This window comes from Rousettus aegyptiacus, unplaced genomic scaffold (genome assembly GCF_014176215.1).
Source record: "Rousettus aegyptiacus isolate mRouAeg1 unplaced genomic scaffold, mRouAeg1.p scaffold_m13_p_1, whole genome shotgun sequence".
In the NCBI taxonomy this organism is placed as follows: domain Eukaryota; kingdom Metazoa; phylum Chordata; class Mammalia; order Chiroptera; family Pteropodidae; genus Rousettus; species Rousettus aegyptiacus.
Window position 1 is genome coordinate 183,859,497 of NW_023416284.1, and position 22,239 is coordinate 183,881,735.

Genomic DNA, 22,239 nt, shown 5'->3' on the forward strand with positions numbered 1-22,239 from the left:
CATGAAATATTCTTTATCTAAACCCACGATCACCTAATGACAAGGAGAAACACAGGAATGAACCTCCAGTCGGCCCCGCGGGAAGCCACGCCCACACCTGCGTGCGGGAACACCTGGGCCGCGAAGCCCCGCCCACAGGGCCCTGCCGCGCATGCGCATCCGGCCGGCGCCTCACCTGCAGGATGGCCACGGTCTGCGAGAAGTGGTGCTGCTCCATGGTGGACGTGGAGTAGAGCGCGGCCAGGGGGTGGTCGAACTTCTGCAGGTAGCTGTTGCTGAAGCCCCGGTGGTCCAGGTCGTGGCACAGACACGCGATCAGCAGTCCCTTGCGCTTCAAAGAGCAACGAGGCGCACGGCGGTCAGAGCCGGCGACGGGGGCGGACCCCGCGCTATCCCTGCCGCCCCGGCCTCTGCGCGAACACGGCACCCTCCCCAGGGGTCTCTGCAACTCCAAACGCTCTAACTTGCTTTTCTGCTTATAAACTTGGGAGTCAAATGATTCTTGGATTTTCCTGCTCGACTCCGGGAAAAAGCAGACATGGTATAAAACTAAAGCAGACGTCCCAAAGAATTACTGACAAAGCACGCCTGCGCGAGGACGGTTCCGTCCTCCATTCAAAAAGCTGCTGTTAAATCTGAACGGTTATTGTTATTGTAAATAATGCATGCAACAAGAAGTCCCACAGCATGTGCAAAACAGCAAATCATATAAAACAAAACAGCAGGCTGAAGGGCGTTAGCAGGGGGCAGGCGGGCGTGGGGGGCAGGGTGAGGAGGAAGGGACGGGGAGTCACTGGAGCTGTCGTGCAGGGAGCCCCTGCGAGCTGGGGTCAGGAAGGTGGCTAGAGCCGCAGAAAGGACAGAAAGACGACAGGGGAGAGGGGTGGAAGACCCTCTGGGCCCTGGATTCCCTGAGAACCTGGGGGCGATGACAGCGAACTGTCCCCCAAAGCAGGACGCTGTGCTCACAAGGAGGACAGGATGGCGGGGGCCGGGGGGGGGGTGGGGTGGGTGGGTGTGCCTGGCTGTGGGCAGCCCAGCCCCGGGTTAGCATGGCTGGGCCAGCGCTGGAGAAAGGGCTTTGACAGCGGAGCGGGACCGCCCCACACCTTGCCGGCCCCGGGTCTGGGGAGCTGTCGGCAGGTAACCGACTCTGTGTAGAGGCAGGTGAACCGGCAAGACCTCCCGGAGCCTGGCTCCCCTACGCGGAGACCCCAGACGCTGCGCCTGACACCCCGCGTCTCGGAGCAGGGGGCTGTCCCGGGGGGAGAGCAGCGCCCACTCCGCTCACGCCCGTCGGGGGCCGCCTGCGTCCAGGGAAGGGCGGCTACGGACCCTGCCGTGGGGCTGGGGTTTCCGCATCTGCGCTCCTCGCGCACAGTAACACGCTCAACGCCCGGGGACTGCCACCTCCGGAACGAGCTTCTGCTGCTTTGGGAGCCTAGGTCTGTCCTGGGGCAGGTCGTGCGTCGCGTCTCGCGTGGGCCCAGAGCAGGTACCTCCAGGTCGGTGAAGAGCCCGCGGCTGCTCTGCAGGATGGCGAACATGCAGTGTGCCACGGTGACCGCGTGCTTCCAGTTGTGGTACGGGACCCGCCTGTAGTTCTTCTTCACAGACATGATGAAGCGGCACAGCTTTTCCAGCTCGAAGCTGTGCGTGAGAGAAGTCGTCACGGCGGGAAGCAGCAGGGGACCGCCAGGCCCGGCAGGGCGCTGCGTGAGACATGCGCGTCCTTGCCGCGCACCTGACCACGAGCGTCCAGGTTCCGCGCTCAGCGCCTCCCGCAGCCCGTCAGGGCCCACGGGCCCGCCAGGCAGCATGGCCCGGGACTCGCACGCGGCTGGTTCCCATGGTTACCTCCCGTCACCCTCCCCGCCTGCAAGCTCGTCCTGCATCCCACAGAGCTCAGCACAACACAGTACCGAACCGCTGAAGAGCATTTGGAACTAATGTGTCCCAAAAAACACATTCAGACTCAGCAACTACAAATACACGTTTCTGTGTGTGTGTGTGTGTGTGTGTGTGTGTGTGTGTGTGTCAAGAGGGCTGTCTAGTTGAGTGAGTATCCTTTCAAAACAAATTCAAATTATTATGGGAATCAAATTAGTAAGTGGCCAATGACGATATCCTGACATGGGACATGAAAGAAACAGCATATATTTTCATTATATGATATAGTTCTTTTATACTATCATGTATTTAAATTTATTTAAGTCCTTACCAACTCTCTCAATGAATTTAAGGCAGCTTAAAACAAAAGTGCATCAATATAAAACAGGGCTTTTTGACATACCAGAGGAGAGTTCAAAAACTTCTAAAAATATGCAACCTGTATTTTCTCCACCAAAAATTTCCAAATGGCCTTAAAATATAAGGTATGTTACTTTAAGAGTTTCAACTGGCCAATTGCTATCTAAGAAATAACAGGAGTTAGTTGTCCTATGTGCATCCTCTTAAAACAGCAATTTATAAACGTGCCCAAGAGATCTAAGACCCAGAACTCAATAGGAAAGGAGTGACAACTTAATTCTAGAAACTAAGAGCCTTTATGAGCCACTTAATGACTAAATCAGTAAAAAGGGAAAGAGCAAATCAGTCCTTGCATTTTGAGTCTGTGCGTTGAAGCCGGGAGAGATCGGCTATGAAGCCCCGGCAGGCCTCCGGGGCCGGCGGGCGTGAGCGGGGGAGGTCTGCAACGAGTCTGCAACGAGTCCACAAGTAGATGACAGTGACTCGCCAGGCTTCGAATAGGAGACTCGTTTCTGTCACACCCACTCTAACTGATATACAAAGTACGTGGAGAGTTAACATGAAACGTATGCGCACGTTCCAAAGCTCGCTCTACAACAGCATGTGATTCCAGGGAGTAATAACCCTCTCTCTTTCAGCTGGGCAGCCTGAGCGCTGCTACTTTGGCTCTACTTCTATTATCACCGGGTGAGGTGTGTGCGTTTGCCAAGGGACAGCGTGTCGCCAGAGAGCACGGCAGCTTCTAAGGGAAAGACGAAAAGGCTATGATTTGTCCGATAATCTTAGCCTTTTGTAACTTAAATATTTACAAAAAAAAAAATAATAATTTATAGATGGCCTATTTCAAGATAATTATCAAGCAAGAAAGTGGCAAGCGATACAGGTAGGGAGAGCACTCAGTAGTTTAAAAAGGACATTTTTAGCTCATTCGTACCAGGATGTCCCACAGGACCGATGGACCATGTAGACAAAAATTCCAGGCCACATGTTTTCAAAAGGACCGATGTCAAAGTGGAACCTGAAACAAAAGAAAGCACAGATTATTCCTAAATATCATTAGTGTGAACCTAGTACGAACCCAGTGAGTAAAGGCGGTCACTTCTCCATCTCTCCAGAAACCAGAGCGCACGGGAGCGTGGCCCGCTCTGCCTCTGCCCTCTCGGTTACGTTGCTGTTGTGGTTAAAGTCTTCCAGAAGGAAATGCCATGCATTCTCATCAGAACTTAGTCCAATATTTAAGCCATCACTTAAGTTTTTAAAAAACAACCTGTAAAAAAGGCTGTTGTTGTTACCAGAACAATGAGAACGTACAAAAAATCTCCCATTATATTACGTGTTTAACACAACATGTGGATAAGGAGGAAACCTTACCAAAAAAATTTTGAGTTGAAAATTATTCTATTTCCTATTTAATCCAGAAAAAATTTTCATAAACATAAACAACCAAAGTTATCACCTATTCATTTGCTAATTTAACCACATTAATACGCAGAATGGTTAGTATTAACGGAAATCATGTTCCTCCGGCTAATGCATGTGTTTCCCGCACCCGACATCCTCCAGGCCTGACGTCCTGTAGTTCAGGTCACTGCCAGCCACCTGGACCTGGTGCAGGCCCACGAGACTGCCCCCCACTTCAGCGGCGAGCCCAGGCCGCCGGATTTCTGATGACCAGCAGGAAAGCAGAGGCCCCACGACCCCTCCTCGGGTCTGACAGCTCCCTCCGGCAGCTCACGGAACTCAGGGAGGCACTTGCCCTATCGCTTCCGGTTTACCGTGAAGGATGCACCTGAGGAAGAGACGCCTCGGGCGCGGGTGGGGGGCAGGGCACAGAGCTTCCACATGCCCGGGGCCACTGCCTTCCGGGGGGCCGCGACTGTTCCGCAGTCCCAAGCCCTCTGAAGCCTCGTTTGGGCTTTTTACGAAGGCTGTCCTCAGCGCCCCGCATCCTGACCCCGAGGCCTTCACAGGCTCACGGTTTGGTTTGCCTCCTAGGCCTCCAGGTCATTACTGCCACCTCGGTCTGATGGCCTCTCGTTTAATTAAGTCAACAACACTATCTTCCCAATAATAAGGCAGTGGTCGCTTGTGAGGATTTTCCAGGCAGTTAAACAGCGCTGGCTTGCACTCACAATGGGCGTATAATTTACCAGTTTCTACCACCAGCAAAGACGTGTATTAGCAAGAATTAGAAAACAAAGTGGAAGTTGAACTAATTATTAGTAAGTTCTCAAATTTAATTGGTAAATTTAAATTTATAGAAAAATAAAAACTTTTAGATAGCTGATGTTAAATGTCATTTTGAATATTAAATATCACCTGGCGTGAACTGTGCTTAAGATTGATGAGAAAAGCTAACATTTAGGTTAACTTATTTCGAAATTGTGCTCAGCTTTTTTTTTTTTAAAGGATTATGTGATTTTTAAAAAAGACTTTGGTCTTTAATTCCAAGTTGTATTGTAAGATTTGGGGTCACCTCGGGGGTAAAATGGCACCATGGAACCACACGTGAAACACGGCACCAGCATCGCCTCAGCACCCCTGGGCTTGGAGCGCTGTCCTCAGTCCCCCAGGGCGCGCTGTCCCTGTTCCCCGAGGCGCTGTCCCCCGTCCCCCGGGGCACGCTGCTCCCCCACCCCCCACCCCGAGGTGCCCAGGCGAGCACTCACAGCTCGATCTCCTTGCAGAGCCGGCCCGGGAGGCTGAAGCGCATGAGGCCCTGCCACTCCTCCGCCGTGCAGATGCTGTGGTAGGACAGCTTCTCCATGGTCACCCGGTAGATGCACTCGGAGTGGCGGATCCTGTGGTACATCTGGAAGGCGAACCCGGCGAACACGTAAAGGTCAGAATTTGGTGTAAAAGGGTCAGGACTATGACTGATGCTACTGTCGCTATGCAGTGACGACAGTTACTGCCCATCGCTCCCCGTTTCCATGACCACTGAAGATGCCCACAGGTGCGACCCTGAAGATGCAAAACAGATAGTTGTAAATTCTATTTCTATTTAAAAAGACTCATCGGACACCTCGAGCAGCCAGACTGTGTTCGTCTGCTGCACCTCAGCTGAGACCCCGCTGCAGGGCCGTGGGAGGGAGCCTCAGGCTGGAGGGAACGCAACAAGGACCGAGTGAGTCAAGAGTCAAGCTGTTTTATTCTGTGTCTTTTTTAAATATTTAGCTTACTTCTCGGTAATCTCAAAGTCCTCTAGTCCAGGGATTCTCTAAAACGTTTGATGGTCAAGTCCTCTGTCAGAAAAAGAATTTTGGAGATGTGGGCCCGATAAATGTACGCTGCTTTATGATCAAAAACACAAACTAAAATAGAAATTTTAGAAAAATGAAATATATATTTTTAAAACGTCTACTTACTAAATAAGACTTTTCGTTCTTACTAAACAATTACATATTTTAAAAAAAACACAGTAATTAAATGTATGTCATCGACTGTCACGTTGTTCCTTTAATCTTTGTGAGACGGTGAGGTTTATGTCCGGTCCAGTGCAGTCCACTTCGTGCGATTTGAGCAGGAAGCACCAAAACGCACATGGATCCGAATGAAACGAAGGGAGTCCCGGCTGCTCTAGAAACATCCCATTGACACTTTAGTTCCCCGACCACTAATATTTTTGGTTGGAATTCAGATACATTTCCATTTTCCCTGATGTCCATCTGTTAATCCTGAAAAGTAATCGATTGAATATTTATTATCAAACAAGTTCAAAACCAATGAAACTCTTCCTGGAAAATTTTGATCAGTTAAAATCTGTTGCATAAAATAAAATCATAAAAAAAATTCAATTTTAAAGGAAGGGGATGTAAAAAGAAATAAAGAATAGATGGAACAAACAGAAAACAAAATGACGGTGAATTTGCACCTAAACATAAAATATGCACGGTGTAAACATCCTCATTACAAGGCAAAAATTGTCGGGTTGAATAAAAAAGGCAAGATCTAACTAACGCCATTTACGAGAATCCTACTTTAAATATAAAGACGCAAACAGGGTAAAAGGATGGAAAAGATACACCACCGAACGCCAGCAAAAAGAAAGCGAGGGTGTTGGTACTGGCGTCAGATAACAGCTTCCAGAGCCAAGTGTTACCGGGAACGAAGGCGGTCATGCCGAAAGAAAAGGGGTCGGGCAGCTCCCCGCGAGGCCACGACGGCCCGACGCATGCGGAGTCCGGGCCGCGGGGCGGGGCGGGGCGGGGCGGGGCGGGTGCGTCCTGCCGCGAAGGACGCTGGGAGGATGGCGACCCACAGCAAGAATGAGCGAGCGAACGGACGGACTCTAGTCCTTACCCTGCCTCGCACATGAAAATTTACTCAAGACGAATCGGATCTAGATGTAAACCTAAGAGCACGAAACTGCGGGCGAAGGCAGAGACAGCCTTTGCACCCGCGCTGACGGCGCGATCGCCGAGGGAACAGGCGCCCGAGGGCGCCCTCGGGGGGGAAGCCGCGCCCCGCAGGAGGCGGGCGAACGCCGGGCCCGGCACCCGCGACCAGCCTAACTGCACCCAGAACACACGACGGACGACCAAATCTCGATGACAGGAAAGCAAATGATCCCAGACAAAAGAACGGGCACAGTTCACGAGGGCGGGTCACCGGAGAAGACGCAGACGGCAGGTGCGCAGCGACCGGGCCACACGCGGGAGGCTAGGGACGTTGCAGGGCCCGGCCGGCGCGGAGGGCGGTCCGAAGGCTCCCGGGCAGGTAAACACGCCCGGCCACGACGGCCTCCCGGCTCCGCCTTCACACGGGGGCACGAACGCGCATGTCCGCACGAGGACCTGTGCACAGGGCTCAGTGCCAACAACTAGAAGTAACCCGAATACGCATCGAGGGGTGACGAAACAGATCACGCAAACCCACGCGACAGAACACCGCTCGGGGAAAAAACTACCCATACGTGCGACGCATGGGTGAACCTCAGGATAATCACGCGGAGGGAAGAGCCAGGGAGGAAGGAATGCTCATTTTGTGGTTCCACTGATACGAAATAATTCTAGAAAACGCAAAGCCATTTCCAGTGACAGAAAGCAGATCAGTGTTCTCCTCAGACCGGGGAGCATGACGGTGACGGGGGTCACGTGGGGGGAATCAGAGGGGCACAAGAAAACGGGGGGTGGCAAACACACCCGTCACCCGGACGGTGGCGACGGCCTCACGGGGTGCGGAGGGTGTGTATACACCCCCATATGACTGCACACTCTATGAACATTTGGAGCTAACTGTGTGTTAATAAACCTCAGTAAAATTATTACAAAATTTCCGCTCGGTCTTTTTAAAGGCGTCTGTTCATTTGTACACGTGACATAGATTCCAGGGGCAAAGTCACGCAGCAATGCAAGGACTTGCAAACATCTGTTCTCCAAGGGCTCGCTTCCGGGGACGGGCGCATCTGGAAAAGCAGTGACTTCCTCGTTCAGTGTCCCAGGCGAGATGACCCTGTGGAGCCTGCGAGGGGTGGGCCGTCCAGAGGCCCCGCTGGGTATTTATGTCAGTCAGCGCGACCTGGGGCGCTGCGATGCTGCGGGGGAGCTGCTGGCGAAGGGCCCCACCGGGCACCAGAATAACGCTGCAGCGCCACCGCCGCCATCGCTGACAGCCGGGCGTGGCTGGCCGGCCGCCAGGCGCAGGCTCCGCGCGGCTCTCACGCGTGCCCTGCGAGGTGACTGTCCCTTCTGCGTTTTACTAACCCATGACTTCCAGTTGGAATAAATTTCATTTTTATCATTTTTATTTGTGAACTTACATTTTTAATTTGTAAATCTATACATTTTTAAATTTACAATTTTATTATTTTATATTGTAATCAGTATAGGTAAGTAACACACGTATTTTAACTTTACTGCAAAGACAACATTGGCAAATTTTATAGATATTTTGATCCTCATTTTTCTAAACGACTTCCAACGTGCATAGTAGAGAATAATGTAATGCAGGATCATCGGTAAGCGATTTCACCTTATTCGTCCCACTGCAATTACTGCAGGTAGAAAACTGTTGTCTTTTCAGCTGATTTTGCGTAAATAATCTGCCTGTGACAACTGAGCCATTAACCCTGGCCTGGCCGTCCAGCCGGACGAGACCGCGGGGGCCCTGCCGTGCTGATGACGTGCCGACCTCAGGCGCCAGGACGCGGAGGAGGCAGAGGCGCGAGGGAGCACGACCTGGACGTGGGAGAGCAGCGGCACGCTTCGGCCACGTGCTGTGGCCGCCTCCTTCTGCCCGTGTGTAAAGTGGCCTTCCCGACTTCGTGGCACGTGAGAACGTTTAGTTAGTGATCCCGTACGGTGCTTTGCTTGCGGCCTGTTTCTGTAACAACGCTCACTGCGTTTAGGGCTGGTGGCGTGTGGAGGCCACCCTAAGGCTACTGAAGTCCCCTGTGGGCCCGGAGCCACCTACGGAGAGCAGCTGAGAGCCGAGCCGGCTGCTCTGCCCGGTCATCTGCGGGCTCGCTGCTGGGTGAGTCCCCCTCCGGCGTTTCCCGTTTATGAATCCAGGCCGATCCTTCATTCTGCGCCCTGGGTCCCCGCGTGTGGGCTGTGGGCACCGCGGCACATAACTCAGGGAGAAACGTGAGGGTTCGGTGGGACACCCCCCCCCCCACGTAAGGGACCGAGTACTGTGCTGAGCTCTCAGTGCCCTGGTACCCTGTCCCCGCGTTTCCCGTGTTTCCTTGGGCGAGTCCTCCTCGGTGGCCAGGCCGCCCTGCGAGGGCCAACTGCCCACCCCACGTCCACCCACACAGGAGCAAGGCCACCTCCTGCCTCAGGCAGCCGGCTCCATGGCTCCGGCAGGCACGGGGGACCCTGCACCAGATTCAAGTAGCTTCTGGGGAAGTCAGGGCTGTAACGATGCTCGCCCTGCTATTTAAGTTGAGGGGTCGTCCCTGCTGTCTGTCTAATTTACATTTCGAGTCCAACTGACAAACTATTTGTTCAGTATAATATCTGCCAATAGCATTAAATGATACCATGGATAAAATTAATCTAGTTCTCAAAATAAACCCTAAAGTCAAAGACACACCCCACGCAGGCTCAGAGAACGCTGAGCAGGAAACCTGGCGCTGTTTATCGGTTGCGTGAAACAGGGCTGCAGCGGACCGCAGGGCGGCCGGGCCCAGCAGAGGGGGCGGCTCGGGGTTCTGGGACGTGAAGGCCACGCAGGACGAGACGCCTGGGTGCGGCCGTGTGGGGAACGCGGTCTGGGCACCGGGCCCCCGCGGGGCAGGCGGGTCCGATGAATGTGCGTCGTGACTCTCCAGTACATCGGTAAGTGAGTGGATGTATGAAGGGGTCCAGGAAAGACGAGGCCAATGCCAGGGACGACCCAGAGCTCGGCGCCCCCTACGGACTGAGCTGATGGAAAATCGTTGAAAGAGTAAAAACACACTGTTTCAAAAACCGGGCATTTGACGTGTGACTCCCAGCGCCTTCACAGCTCTTCTGGTGACTGGAAGCCACGGTACCAAAAGGCAAAGGGCTAATTTTTTTTCACTTTGACCAAATCCTAAGTGTTTAAAATGCCGTCCTTCTCAACGACTGGCCCAAGCCGACCCGAATCCTTTGCCTGATGTGAAACCAAAGGGAGAAGAAGGAAAAGATCATTTTCGATGTCGTGTTCTTCCCACAAGGACATCCTTGAATTCAGAAGGAGGCAAAGAAGAAGAACAGGCAGAAAAACGTCTGACGCTGTGCGCCGACACCTCCACTGCGTGCAAACGCGGACGTCCCGTAAGTAAGAGTTACTGATTTCTCCTCCTCCGTCAGCTCAGAAGTTTCCCCTCGGGGTGGACGTCGAAGGTCCCTGTTAGCTGTTTCTCACTATTCCCCAGTAAGCCAATGAGGCAAATGCCAATTGTAAAGAAAAGCAATTTAGCCTGTGAAAGCAACAGACCATCTATTTACCTACTTACCTATCTATCTAAAAAACGAATTTGGATTTTATGCATTTTATATATTTAGATATACACATGTGTAGACACACCCACATGTTTGTATAATAGATGTATATGTATAAAATATATCTACATGTGTGTATATCTATAAAACAGAGTAAAACCAAAGGAAGTAAGCTTGAACGCGTACTACGGAGTAGGCACTGTACGGATAAGAATTTTACCCGTATTATCTCACTTAGTCGCGACAACCCCAGGGAACGGGTTATTATTATAATACCTAATTGTTTCTTTAAAACCGTAACACATATAAGTAAATGAGTTGACTGTTTTAGAGTCTTTCAGTTACCGTTCCATTGACAGAACTGTCAACGATCTGCTAAACACAAAACGGAGAGCGGCCAGTAAGGGGGTGCAACCTCACGGGCCTGCGGATGGCGCCGTGAGCGGTCACTCGGCCACTCGGCCACACGCCTCGTCTCCTGGACAGGCCTCCTGGTCCAACAAGGTGGCTGGGCCGCACGACAGCGAAATGCGCTGCACCACGATCACGCTCGTTACGAGACGCGATTCCCACACAGGAAACACGACCTGATTAAGGATTCAATCACTTGCTCAAGAGCGGAGATATTCCGAATTTCCAAGCACTAACGCGCTTAATCTGACTTAGAAACGGCCAGCATTAATGGCGGCATTTCTGTACAAAGCCTTTTCATGTTCATCATCTCCCTAAATACTTCTGTGTATTCTCTAGAAACCAGAAGGCCGCTCCGCAGGGGCAGGGAGCCCGCGGGCCTGAGGCGCTGCTCAGACAGTGCTCACTCACAGGCGTTTTTCTTCCTCTTCTACAATGCTCAGGGGAAGAGGCTCGTGGTAGTGAAGGGAACCTATCCAAGACACACACCGCGTCAAGCGGCGCTCGGGCCGCGGCCCCCAGTCCGGGCGGGAGCGCGTGGCTGCCTGACCAGGGCTGGTGCGACACGGGAGCCGCTCCCCCCACGAGGGAGGACGCGCGCCCTTCCGCCAGGCCAGCGGGGCCAGGCTAGGGACACGCGAGCGCTGGCGTGGTCTGGAAACGCGTCGGCCCCGGCCCAGCCCCAGCCGAAGCCGGGGACGCGGAGGAGACGGGCCGCACGAGCGGAGGCCGCGGCTGGGGCGGCGGGCGCTCTTTTTTTGAGTTCGGAAACTGTCCAAACAATGTAAGTTCTACGAGCTTTAATGAGGAGGAAAAAAAGGCGGGATGAACCCCAGGGAGAGCTGAAGCTTCGCTGCGCAGATTTCAACATGCGCCCTCCAGGCGGCTGGGCCCGTGCTGGCTGGCCGGGCGACGCCTGGCACGATGCGGGCACGCGCTGCCCACCACCGCTGGACGGCAGAGATCAGGGTGCCGCGACAAACCGCACGTCGCTCCAGTACAAGCCAGTTCCACTGATTTACCCTGAATAATTTACCTAAAAGAATCGATGTGAAAATAGGATGCCTATCGACTCGCTCCGACTTTTCGGGAGTGCTGTTTGTATTACCTTAGTTTAGTATTTGGTTTGGTATAACCGCCCAATCAGGATCGAATCCAAGTGTGAGGACACAATGGTCAGGGGCTCAGAAGAGCCTCGAGTCCCCGGACGACCCCCCAGGACCCCAGTGTGCCTAAACGGACACGTACGTGACCTTGGAAACACACGATCGGCCTTCACAGGACACATGGAAACGCAGACAGATTGTTAGAGGCTCGATTTCTCCCTCCGCGACTCTCATGCATACTCTCACCTAAAAAGGAGTTTTGCCCACCTCACATCTCAAAATAACTAACCCTTTCTCAGACTGCTCTGATGCAAAAACCTCTTAAAACAAAGGGACAATTTAAAATACTGGCATTAATGAGGTCCGACAGTGTGTTCTGAAGCTCTCATAAAATAGTAAAGAAATCGGCCTCAATAAATCTTCAGCAAGGGTTCGGAAAACGTCTTCCTTACTCATTTCAGTATGATCTTGTGGAATGTACACCTTATGCTTGAACATCTTACCTTTAACTTCATTTGTCTTTTTAACAGATTCACAGCTTCATGTAAATGAAAAATATTAAATTTTTATGTCTTCCAAGGCATTTTTACGGCATTTCTTAAAACATATGCCACCAGGAATCCCTGTTTCTGGTTTATGAAGGAAACTTAAATGGGAAAAAAAAACACAACTCGAACGACTCTAAGGTTTTAAAATTGAGTAGTAAGGAAGGTACTGAACGATTATCACTCACGTTGGCACAGTGTAAGGCTAACGCGCAGAAGACGGCAAACATTTTGAAGTTGTTCTCGTCCGTTTTGGAGAAGGCACTGCCGCTGATTTTGTTCACCATCTGCACCACCCCGATCACACTGCCTCGGCTCACGATGGGCATGCACAGGATGTTGCGGGTGGTGTAGCCCGTGTACAAATCCACTTCTCTGTGGGGAGGTCCCGGCGCAAGCGACGACACAAAAGAAAACACAGAGAGGAAGATCAACTACATGGGCTATCAGACACCCCGACTCGGTTTCGCAATTCTATTACAAATAACGATAATGGAACCATTAGCTTCCAAATTCAAGGACAATGTGACATTTGAAATGTTTTATTAAAACCTTTTCGAACATTTTCTAACCAACGTTGTTTTGTTTTTTTGAGAGTTTTTCAGAACAGTGTCTGGGAGGCCTTCAGCTTATTGTTCAGTTTTAAGTATCCAGTATTAATTACCATGAAATCACAAACTGTGGATTCAGAGAAAAAATATAATAAACTTGGTAAAATAACACGTTCCTTTGACTGTGGTTACATTTGTGAAAGATGCAACTTGCTTAACAAACAAGAAGGGGAATTATCAATTAAAACTCAGAGCAGGGGTCGGCACACTCCGCCCAGGCTGCGGCAGCCCGCTCCTGTTTTTAGACAGGGTTTGAACAGGACATGACCGCGCCTTCCTTAATGACTGCCACCACCCTGTGACAAAGACGTTAGGGCCCATAAAGACAGAAGTACCACTGCCCGAGCCTTCACAGAGGTCTGCAGACTCCGATTCAGAGGAAACAGCTTTTCGGTTCCACAGAAGCAGCCGTATGACTAGCAGTGGCTCGTCAGACAGCAGTCTTCGGTGCCCGGCCTCTCTCCCCTGGAGGAATGTTCCGGGGAGCATGTCCCTGCTGCTGCCTGCGTCTGTTTGCTGGGCGGTACCCCAGGGCACGGATATACTGCATCTCATTTATCTATTCACCAGTTAACGGATATCATTATTTGCTAATGGCCAATTTGGGGCAATTATGAATAATGCTGCTTTGAAGATGTGCTGATGGATGTCATCATTTTTCTTAGAAATACCTAAGAGCGGGGCTAGCTGAGTACAGTCAGTGCACGCTTACATTTATGAGAAACTGCGAACGGTTTTCAAGTGGCGGCACCGTTACACCCCCCGCCACGAAGTCAGTGCGCCCCAGTGTCCGCACGCCCTTGCCCGCCCTTGCTCATGTCACTCTGTTACAACGTTAGCCGTGCGGGCTGCTGTGCAAAGGGACCCGTCCGTCCAGTCGGCCTCTCCCTCACGTCGAGCGCCTCGGCATGTGTCTAAAGGCCATTTGTATCTTTTCTCTGTGAAGTATCTGCTAAAATCTTGTGCCACGTTTATTAAATGGGGTTATCTTACTTGTTATGTTGGAAAAGTCGTTTACATATTTTAGATACAAGTATTTTGTCAGATAAACATTGTGTAAATATTTTCTCACAATCTGTTACTTTCCTTTCATGTTAATAGTTGGCCTAGACATTTGATATAAAGGTTTCATATAAAGATATGTAAATATTTTCAATATGTAAGCTCTAAAACTAGTTTGTTTTCTTTAAAAATATTAAGATTTTCAGCATACTCTTTATTGATAAAACATATTACTAGGATATAGCTGTGCTTCTATAAGAGTTTTATATACTTGACATTAATCAAATACCTGATAAAACTTCCTATTACTGATGTTATTCAACTGTTCCTTAAAATAAAGCAAACATTTGAATTACCCACATACTGTGGTCGAACTGTCTAAACTCTTGCTCTTCAATGGTCATAGCATCAGTCTTGATACACAATTTCTAGAGATTTATTAAAATCACGTTTATATAATTTGGTTTCCAGTTCTCAAAAGAAACTCAAAATAAAACAAAATTTGTATAAGCCATCTAACCCAACTTTGATGATATCGGATAAAAGCTGCAACCTCTTGAGTTCCTACCTTTGCGTGTCAGGTAAAGCTGACATTCTGTGACTATCATGTCTAATCTTAAAAACAAAACCAAGACTATGAAGCAGGCATCATCGTCCCTATTTTGACGACAAGGAAATTAAGGCTCAGAGACATGAAGTGACTTGATCCACGTCACTCTAGAACAAATAAATGGCAGAACTGTCCCCCGAATGTCGGCTGTCACATCTGCTTCCAGGCTCTTCCTTGCTTCTTGAAAGAATCCAAACGTTAAGGATGAGCCGGGGTGTGGCGGCCCCTGTGGCTCCCCAACCCCATTCTCTTCTCCCCTCCCGTCACGAATGCAGAGCGCACACATTCCCGCTGGGTTTCATTCTGTGTGTTACGTCGCTCTGTTGCATAAACATGTGTCCGGAGCATTGTGCAGTTTGTACATCTCACTTTTCACTCGCCATTATTTTCGAACTCATCCTTCATTTTACCTGTTAACTGTCTTCCTCTTATGAATATACTACAATTTAATAAACCATTTCCGATTGCTAAAAAACAAAATGTAGGTACTTTTATCACTACATGTTATGTAGCTTTTGAGAATATGGTTCAGTAGAGAAAATATCAACAAAATGATGACACTATAATGAAAAAAGCAGCTTTATATACTTAAACTTGTGCCTTTTAGTTGCTTTTATAGTATTTTAAAGATCCGTAGCTGAATATCACTCCTGGTTTAGCGCCCCTCATTTTGTAAATATCTGAAAACCGAGCTAGTAGTACTGGTCACCGAGCCCGCCGGGGAAAGCAGCACAGCGAGCTGGGCGGGCAGGACCGGCCGAGCCGGCGCGGACGGGCGCCACCCAGAGGCTCCGGCCGGCGGTGCAGGAAGGGCGAGCCCGGGCCAGGCCGGCTCTCACCTGTTGAAGCGCGGGTCCGCGTAGGCGTCCGGGATGTTCAGCACTTCCCCCGTTCTCGCCACCTGACCAGCAATTCCTTTCTCAATCGAAAATCTGCACAAACAAAACAGAGGAACACGGTACTCAACATACAGGTGTGTGAAATAATTCGCGACACTTCGCTACCACCGAATATTGAATGAAAAAGCGCTGCTGCATTTTAAACGCTTGCATTAACTTTTCATTTACACATTCTAAAGCATCTCACTATTATAAAATATGCAAATGTAAAGCAGACAAACACGGCACAGTAATCACTTGAGAACCCCGTTTTAAGATATAATTTACAACACAGTAAATTATAATGGATCACAAATTGGAATTGAACTAGCATTCTCCCGCTCTGACCAATAATAACCCTTTGTATTTGCAAAGCACCTTATAATTTACAAGATGCTTCAACATAAATTTTCTCAATTACTTCTCACTGTGCTGTGAACTGAGACCCGTATGTGTTCAGCAACTTGCTAAAATTCCTGACGTGTCAGTGGCGCAATGAAAACACGAAAGCAGGTGTGCGCCAGCGTACCTTCTCCCACACACACGCCCAGTCACACCTACCACACACAGTCACACCTTCTATTGCACATGCAACCAGAGTCACACCTTCCACCACACACATGACCAGATTCACACTTTCTACCACACACACGACCAGATTCACACCTTCTATGACACACGTGACCAGTCACACCTACCACACACACAGTCACACCTACTACCCATGCAGTCACACCTTCTATTGCACATGCAGAGTCACACCTTCTACCACACATATGACCAGAGTCACACGTTATGTCTGATCTTGAGATACTATACAGGACGGGAATTTTAAGGCATTTGCAATCCAAATATTGTATAAAAATAACATAAGTAACAACTTCTAGTAATTTTTACTTCGTTAAATTTAAAAACAGTCAAAACACAAGCATTATGTGCATCTACGTAATCATGTTTTATATCTAATATCAGCATTTTATATTATAAACGCGTCCTCATATTTATGAATAGTTTTCTCACTACAATATCATTAGTCGTGCCCTCATTTTGAAATTTAGTTAAAAAGGATGTCTAAAATCCACGACATCTACAGATTTCAATAGCTGCAAAATAGCTTTCAGAGTATGACATTTTCACCACTGCAGGAGAAAATCATTACTGAAATAAAGCTCTACCCTAAGGATTTTTCCCTAAGGAGAATTCAAAAGAGAATTGATACAAACACTTAGAACACCGAAAACTGACTCTGACACTGCATAAAGTCAGGCTCTCGGGATTTAGGCAAACGCGCAGCCCGCCACGGGCAAAGAGCATCGGATGCCACTGCGTGCCCTGGGCCAGCCCTCTCGGCCCGCGGTCGCCCGGCCGTGCCTGAGCGGTGGCCCTCGGAGACCGGGCAGCTCGGGAGCGACCGCAGGCCATGGCCCCTCAGTGTCTCACAAGTTCGTTTGCATCTTCAAAATTAGATGGACGCTGGGACTGGCAGGGGCACTGGGACCCTCAGCGACAGAAATGACTTTACCTAAATGACTACATCCACACTGATTTACTGGGGTCTGCAGTAACCAACCAAAAACATAACAATGACCGAAAAAACTAGCCGGCGCCTCTGAGTGGAGCTCCGAGCCTGGGAACGGGCTGCGTGCTCTGGGACGTGGCCAGCGCCGAGTGCCCCGTGGGGGGCAGTGGCGACACCGTCTCCTTCCCCGCTGCCGAGCTCCCTCCACGACAGGCGCCCAGAGGAACTGCGGTTCTTCATTAGCAAGGGAGAAGGACTTTAGGGTGGCAACGCCCAAAGCACTTCATAGTGTCACGTGGAAAAGTTCAAAGACACAGAAAGGAGAGGGACGCCCCTGCCTCGGAGACAAACTCAGTCTCTGAGCGTTACCCTCAGTTCTCAGAAGTTTTGTGCCCGTGCTCCTGGCAGGGGTCAGACTGTGACGTGACGGAGCCACCGTGCCTCAAGCGGCGGAACGAGCTCCGCTCCGTTCAGTTAAGTGACCAAAGCTGCCGCTTTTGGAGCAAACGGGGCTTTCGTTTCGAGACACAACACGTGTGTCACACGACTGATCACAGGAGCTGCTCAGCCACAGAACCGCGTGCTGACGCCGCCGACTCTGCCGGGCCCAGGTCCGCAGTGGCCCCAGGGGGCTGGGGTGCGGGGCGGGCGGCTGCTAGCCTGTCCTACGTACACTCTGCTCTCAGGGAAACCCTGCGGACTCCAGGTGGGGTGCACCTTTACCTACCTGGGGGCACTAGTAAGCTTTTCCACCGTGATTTCCAAAAGGACCGCCTCCGGAAGACGGCGTTTCCAGGAGTGACGCTAACGCTTCCTAGGTGCGGTTTCGCTGGCGCTGCAATGTCATTCCCAGAAGCACTACCTTCAGGAGGCGGGTCCTGGTGGGAATGATATCACAGTGTGACAAGTTCTGTCAGCATACCTGCGGACAGGCACAGGAGAGAGGGCGACGGGGCACCTGCGCGCTGCGGCAGCGAGCGCGGGGCTACTTCCGCTGTACCTGATCTCTTTGGTCTTCTTGAAGATGGGCCTCCCCTCCTTCTCCTCGCCGATGTCGAACAGGTCCGAGTACAGCTCCTTGTTCTTGTGGTCCACCTGGAACAGGGCGCAGCGGTCGGCGTTCACCAGGTTTTTTGCGTAGATCTGAAAATGAGCAGCGGAGCGAGAGGAGGCGGTGAGAAGCCCCGGGCTTACGGGCAGACTTCGCAGGACAGAGGTGTTAGCATAAATGCTGAAATAAACGCATAAAAACGCTGCACTCTCAGTTGGGTGGGAAATGGGCGTTATACTAAACACGGGTCTATGGACACAGAAGACAGGTGTCACTGCTAACGTCCCAGCATCGGCGACACCTGCATGAATGAGTAAGCAGCTGCCGGTCACCCAAGGTCACGGTGCCAGATGCGGAAATGCAGGTGAGCCCTGCACCGACCCCCCACCCAGTCGAAAATGTAAAATGTACGGATAATTTTGACTCCCCCAAAACATAACTACACCAGGGGACCCGAGGCATCGGCGGGGGCCTGGGCCCTGGGTGCCCCTGGGTCCCCAAATCGCGGATGCTGGAGCCCCCTGGGTCAGACGCCGCTGCCTCCGTGGCACCCGGCCATGGACCCCAAACAGCACAGGTCCTCGTTCCAAACGTCTGCGTGGACGTGGCCCTGCGCAGTTCCGCCCCGTGCTCATGGGGCAAGCGAACCGCGACACTGCCCAAGGGCTGGGGAGCAGCCGCGGCCCGGCCCCCAAGAGCCCTTCCGCCCCCGGGTCCCCTTCCGGCCCCGCCAGGGGCGGCTTCCGGTCTGACCGGCTGCTGAGTGACACATCGGGTATAAAAACACGAATGAGACCCAGGGTTCCCATGCACCTGAACTGCACTTTACTTGTTGCACTAATAACGTGCAACAATTACTAAGCGTTCGGAGGGTGCTAGACTTTTTTATACACGTTACGTGCATTTATTCACTTAATCCTCGCGACAGCGATATCAAGTCAGGAAAACGTCTTCACATGACGCAGTACCAGGGAAACTGAGGCACGGGGCAGTAACTCGTGTGGGCACTGGCCAGTGGAGTCTCTGCACGCACCGCCAGCCTCAGGGCCCCGCCTCCCCGCCTTGCCGCATCTACTCAGTCCTCACCCTCCGGTCCCCCATTGCCTTCCACAGGATTTCTTTAAACTGCAGGAGATGCGGCGCCCTCGGCGGGTGGGGCCCGCGGCCGCGCTGACAGCACCGCACCCGCGCGTACTGAGCGTTCCGGCAATCGGCCCTCCGGGGGACGGACGTGGCCTCCTCCGCAGAGAGAAAGCGCGAATTCCCGGAGAACGGGCGCCGCGACCGTGCGGCGTCACGCGGGACGGCCGTGCAGACGAGCGAGACCGGCGGCCGCGGCTGAGCGTCCTGGCCACTGCGGGCGGCACGAGGCGCCCCTCTCGCCGGGGGGCTCTGTGACAGCGGACACTGCCTCTCCCCGCCAGAGTCCGTGTGGCGAGCACAAGGCCCCGAGCGCGGGGCGACGCACTGGGGCCCGCGGGCCGCGCCTGCACCTGCCGCGCGCTGGCGTGTGGCTCGCCAGGTGCGGCCGGCCGCCCTCACCGCGCGTGGGCGCCCGAGCCTGGAGCGCCCGGCGAAGTACGTCTGTCCTCTGAGCAAGGCCGGACTGCGCAGACGCGGGAAGCAGGCGCCGCGTCGCCGGCAAACGCCAGACCCACCCGCCTACCCGGCAAATGCATGAGATCGTGAACTATTACATAATAGTGATGCTGCACTATTCGTGATTATGGACAGCGAAGCTTGCGTCCCTGATGCCCGGGGTCATGTGACGTGCTTAACACTCTGGCACATGATTATGTCAATAATTGTAAAGATCTGGGTGACATAAAACATTTTCTCAAAAAAGGAACTGAATTTAGGAGTTGAAAAGTCAAAATAGAATCAGAATCATAAAGACAATTAAAAAATTATCAAAGAATTATTCCTCATAGAAGGAATAAGCCCAAATGATTTCAAATATAAATCGTTCAAGAATCTTCGATAAAAGATTCCCATCCACTTAAGCTGTTCTAAGTCCAGAGAGAGCGTCTCCCGTTAGAGCTTTACAACCCCGGCTTTGTCACTGACACCGAAAACTGGCAAAGGCAGTAAAGAAGAAAATCACACACCAGCTTTCCTTCGACACAGAAGAAACGTCATAAATAAAGACTAGCAAATCGAACAGGAATAAATTAACAAATATCACAATGTTTAAACTATACTTTATTCATAGCTGTTCATTATCATGAAGTCTATTGTTATAGTTCACAATAGCAATAACACAAAGGAGAAAAATCCCATGATTATCTTTATGGTTGTCAAAAATGTATGTAATGAAATTTGCTTTATATGAAACACGTCATATCAACAGAATAAACATCGAAAACCACATGATCATCTCAACAAATGCAAAGAAAACAGATGCTGATAAAATCTGAAATCTAATTATGGCTAAAACAGTCAAAACACCTAGGAAAAGAAGAAATGGAGCTTCCTCGATCTGATGAAGGCCACCTACAAAAACCACAGCCAGCAGTACACTCAACACTACGAGACGGGGCGCGTCTCCTCCAAGATCAGCAGCCAGACGGGGATGCGCGCCCTCTCGAGCCCTCGTCACCACTGGACGAGTCGTCCTAGGCAGGACGACTATGCGAGGAAAACAAACAAAAGGCACCAGACCAGAAAGGAGAAGCGGAACGGCCACCAGCGCTGGGTGGCCCGGCTCTGTGCACAGAAAACCATAAGGAGCCCACCAGGAAGGTGCTGGATAAGGACTTCATCGGGGTTGCGGGATACAGGATCGAACACAAAAACCTATTTTATTTCTACACATTTTCCATAAAAATCTGAAAATAAAGAAAACAATTCCTTTTATAACAGCATGAAAAATAAAAATACTTAGGAATAAACTTTATCAAAATTAGAGTGATAGTTATACTCTAAAATTTACAAAATACTGTTGAAAAAAATTAAAGACGATCCAAATAAAAGGAAAAATGTGCCATGTCCACATATTGGAAGGCTTGATATTGTTAACATGGCAACGCTCCCCACACTCATCTACAAATTAAACACAGTTCCTACCAGAACCCCACCTGAATTCTTCGTATAAACTGACAAGCAGATTTCTCAAATTTATATGGAATTACAAGTGCCCCTAAACAGCCGCAAGATATTGAAAAAGAAGAACAAATTAGGAGGACTCACACTTCCTGGCTTTAAAACTTTCTATAAAACGACAGTAATTGGGGCGGTGTGGACAGAACTACGGGCCGAGAGAACGGAACCGTGGGCCCAGCACTACAACCAGGTCCCGACGCGCGACCCATCTCTGGCAAGACCGCTGAAGGGAAGCACGAGTCCTTCCGACACGCGGTGCTGGCAGGGCTGGGTGCCCGCGCGCACAAGCACGAACGCGGACCCTCATGCGGACCCTCACGCGGATTGACTATCACAGGTCAAAAACCTAAATGCGAAGGCTAAAGCTATGAAGCTCTTACAAAAAAAAAGAGAGCAAACTTTCATCATCTCTGATTTGGCACTGGCTTCCCGATACGACGCTACGAGCGTGAGCGACAAAGGCGAAAACAGATAACTGGACTTCGTCGAAATTAAAATCTTTTGCACTTCAAGAGACACTATCAAGAAAGTGGCGAGAAAATCCACGGATGGGAGAAAACACTTTCCAGGCAAGATCGGATAAGGGAGCTGTGTCAGAGAACACACGGGACTCCCACGACGCAACGATGGAACGGCGAGGAGCGCAATTACCAGTGGCCCCAGGATCGGAGTAGACGTTTCTTCAGCGTGGGTACACGAACGGCCAATAAGCACACGAAAAGGTGTCTGATATCTTGGGTCACTAGAGAAACGGCCATCGGACAACTGAGAACACGCTCCACATCCAGGACGATGACAGCCATTAGTCAGACAGCAACCGGGGCTGGCGACAGCATGGAGACTCGCGCCCATGCGCAGTGCCGGTGAGAAAGGAGACTCTGTGACTGCCCCAGGACACACTCGGGCCGCTCCCCGAAGAGCTAAACATCAGATGACCCAGCCTTTCCACTCCTACGCGTGCACCCGGCACACTGGAAACGGGTATTCGAACAAGACCGCACACGAACGGTCCAAGCAGCACTGTTCGCATTAGCCACAATGCGAAAATAATCCACTGTCCGTCAGCTGATGAATGGATAAAAGATGCGGTCTGTATGTCTGTGCAACAGGACGTTACTGGACCATTCAAAAGAATAAAGTACCAGCACGCTACCACACGGATAGACTGGAAACATTACGCTAAGTGAAAGGAACCAGGCACAAACGGCCACACGTCACATGACTCCGCTCACGTGAGATGT

At 51.0% G+C, this 22,239-nt stretch overlaps 1 protein-coding gene across 3 annotated transcripts in view; it reads right to left on the minus strand.

The window, feature by feature from the left end:
- Window positions 1-22,239, minus strand: part of PDE10A (phosphodiesterase 10A) — a 317,180-nt gene that overhangs the window by 15,407 nt on the left and 279,534 nt on the right. For all 3 annotated transcript variants that reach the window (XM_036223535.1, XM_016128089.2, XM_036223531.1), the window contains exons 11-17: window positions 17,846-17,988; window positions 15,288-15,380; window positions 12,414-12,600; window positions 4,920-5,062; window positions 3,185-3,268; window positions 1,500-1,650; window positions 176-331 (exon numbers count right to left, since the gene is read on the minus strand). In XM_036223535.1, the coding sequence (XP_036079428.1) occupies window positions 176-331; window positions 1,500-1,650; window positions 3,185-3,268; window positions 4,920-5,062; window positions 12,414-12,600; window positions 15,288-15,380; window positions 17,846-17,988 (957 nt within the window). The remainder of the gene's footprint in view (window positions 1-175; window positions 332-1,499; window positions 1,651-3,184; window positions 3,269-4,919; window positions 5,063-12,413; window positions 12,601-15,287; window positions 15,381-17,845; window positions 17,989-22,239) is intronic.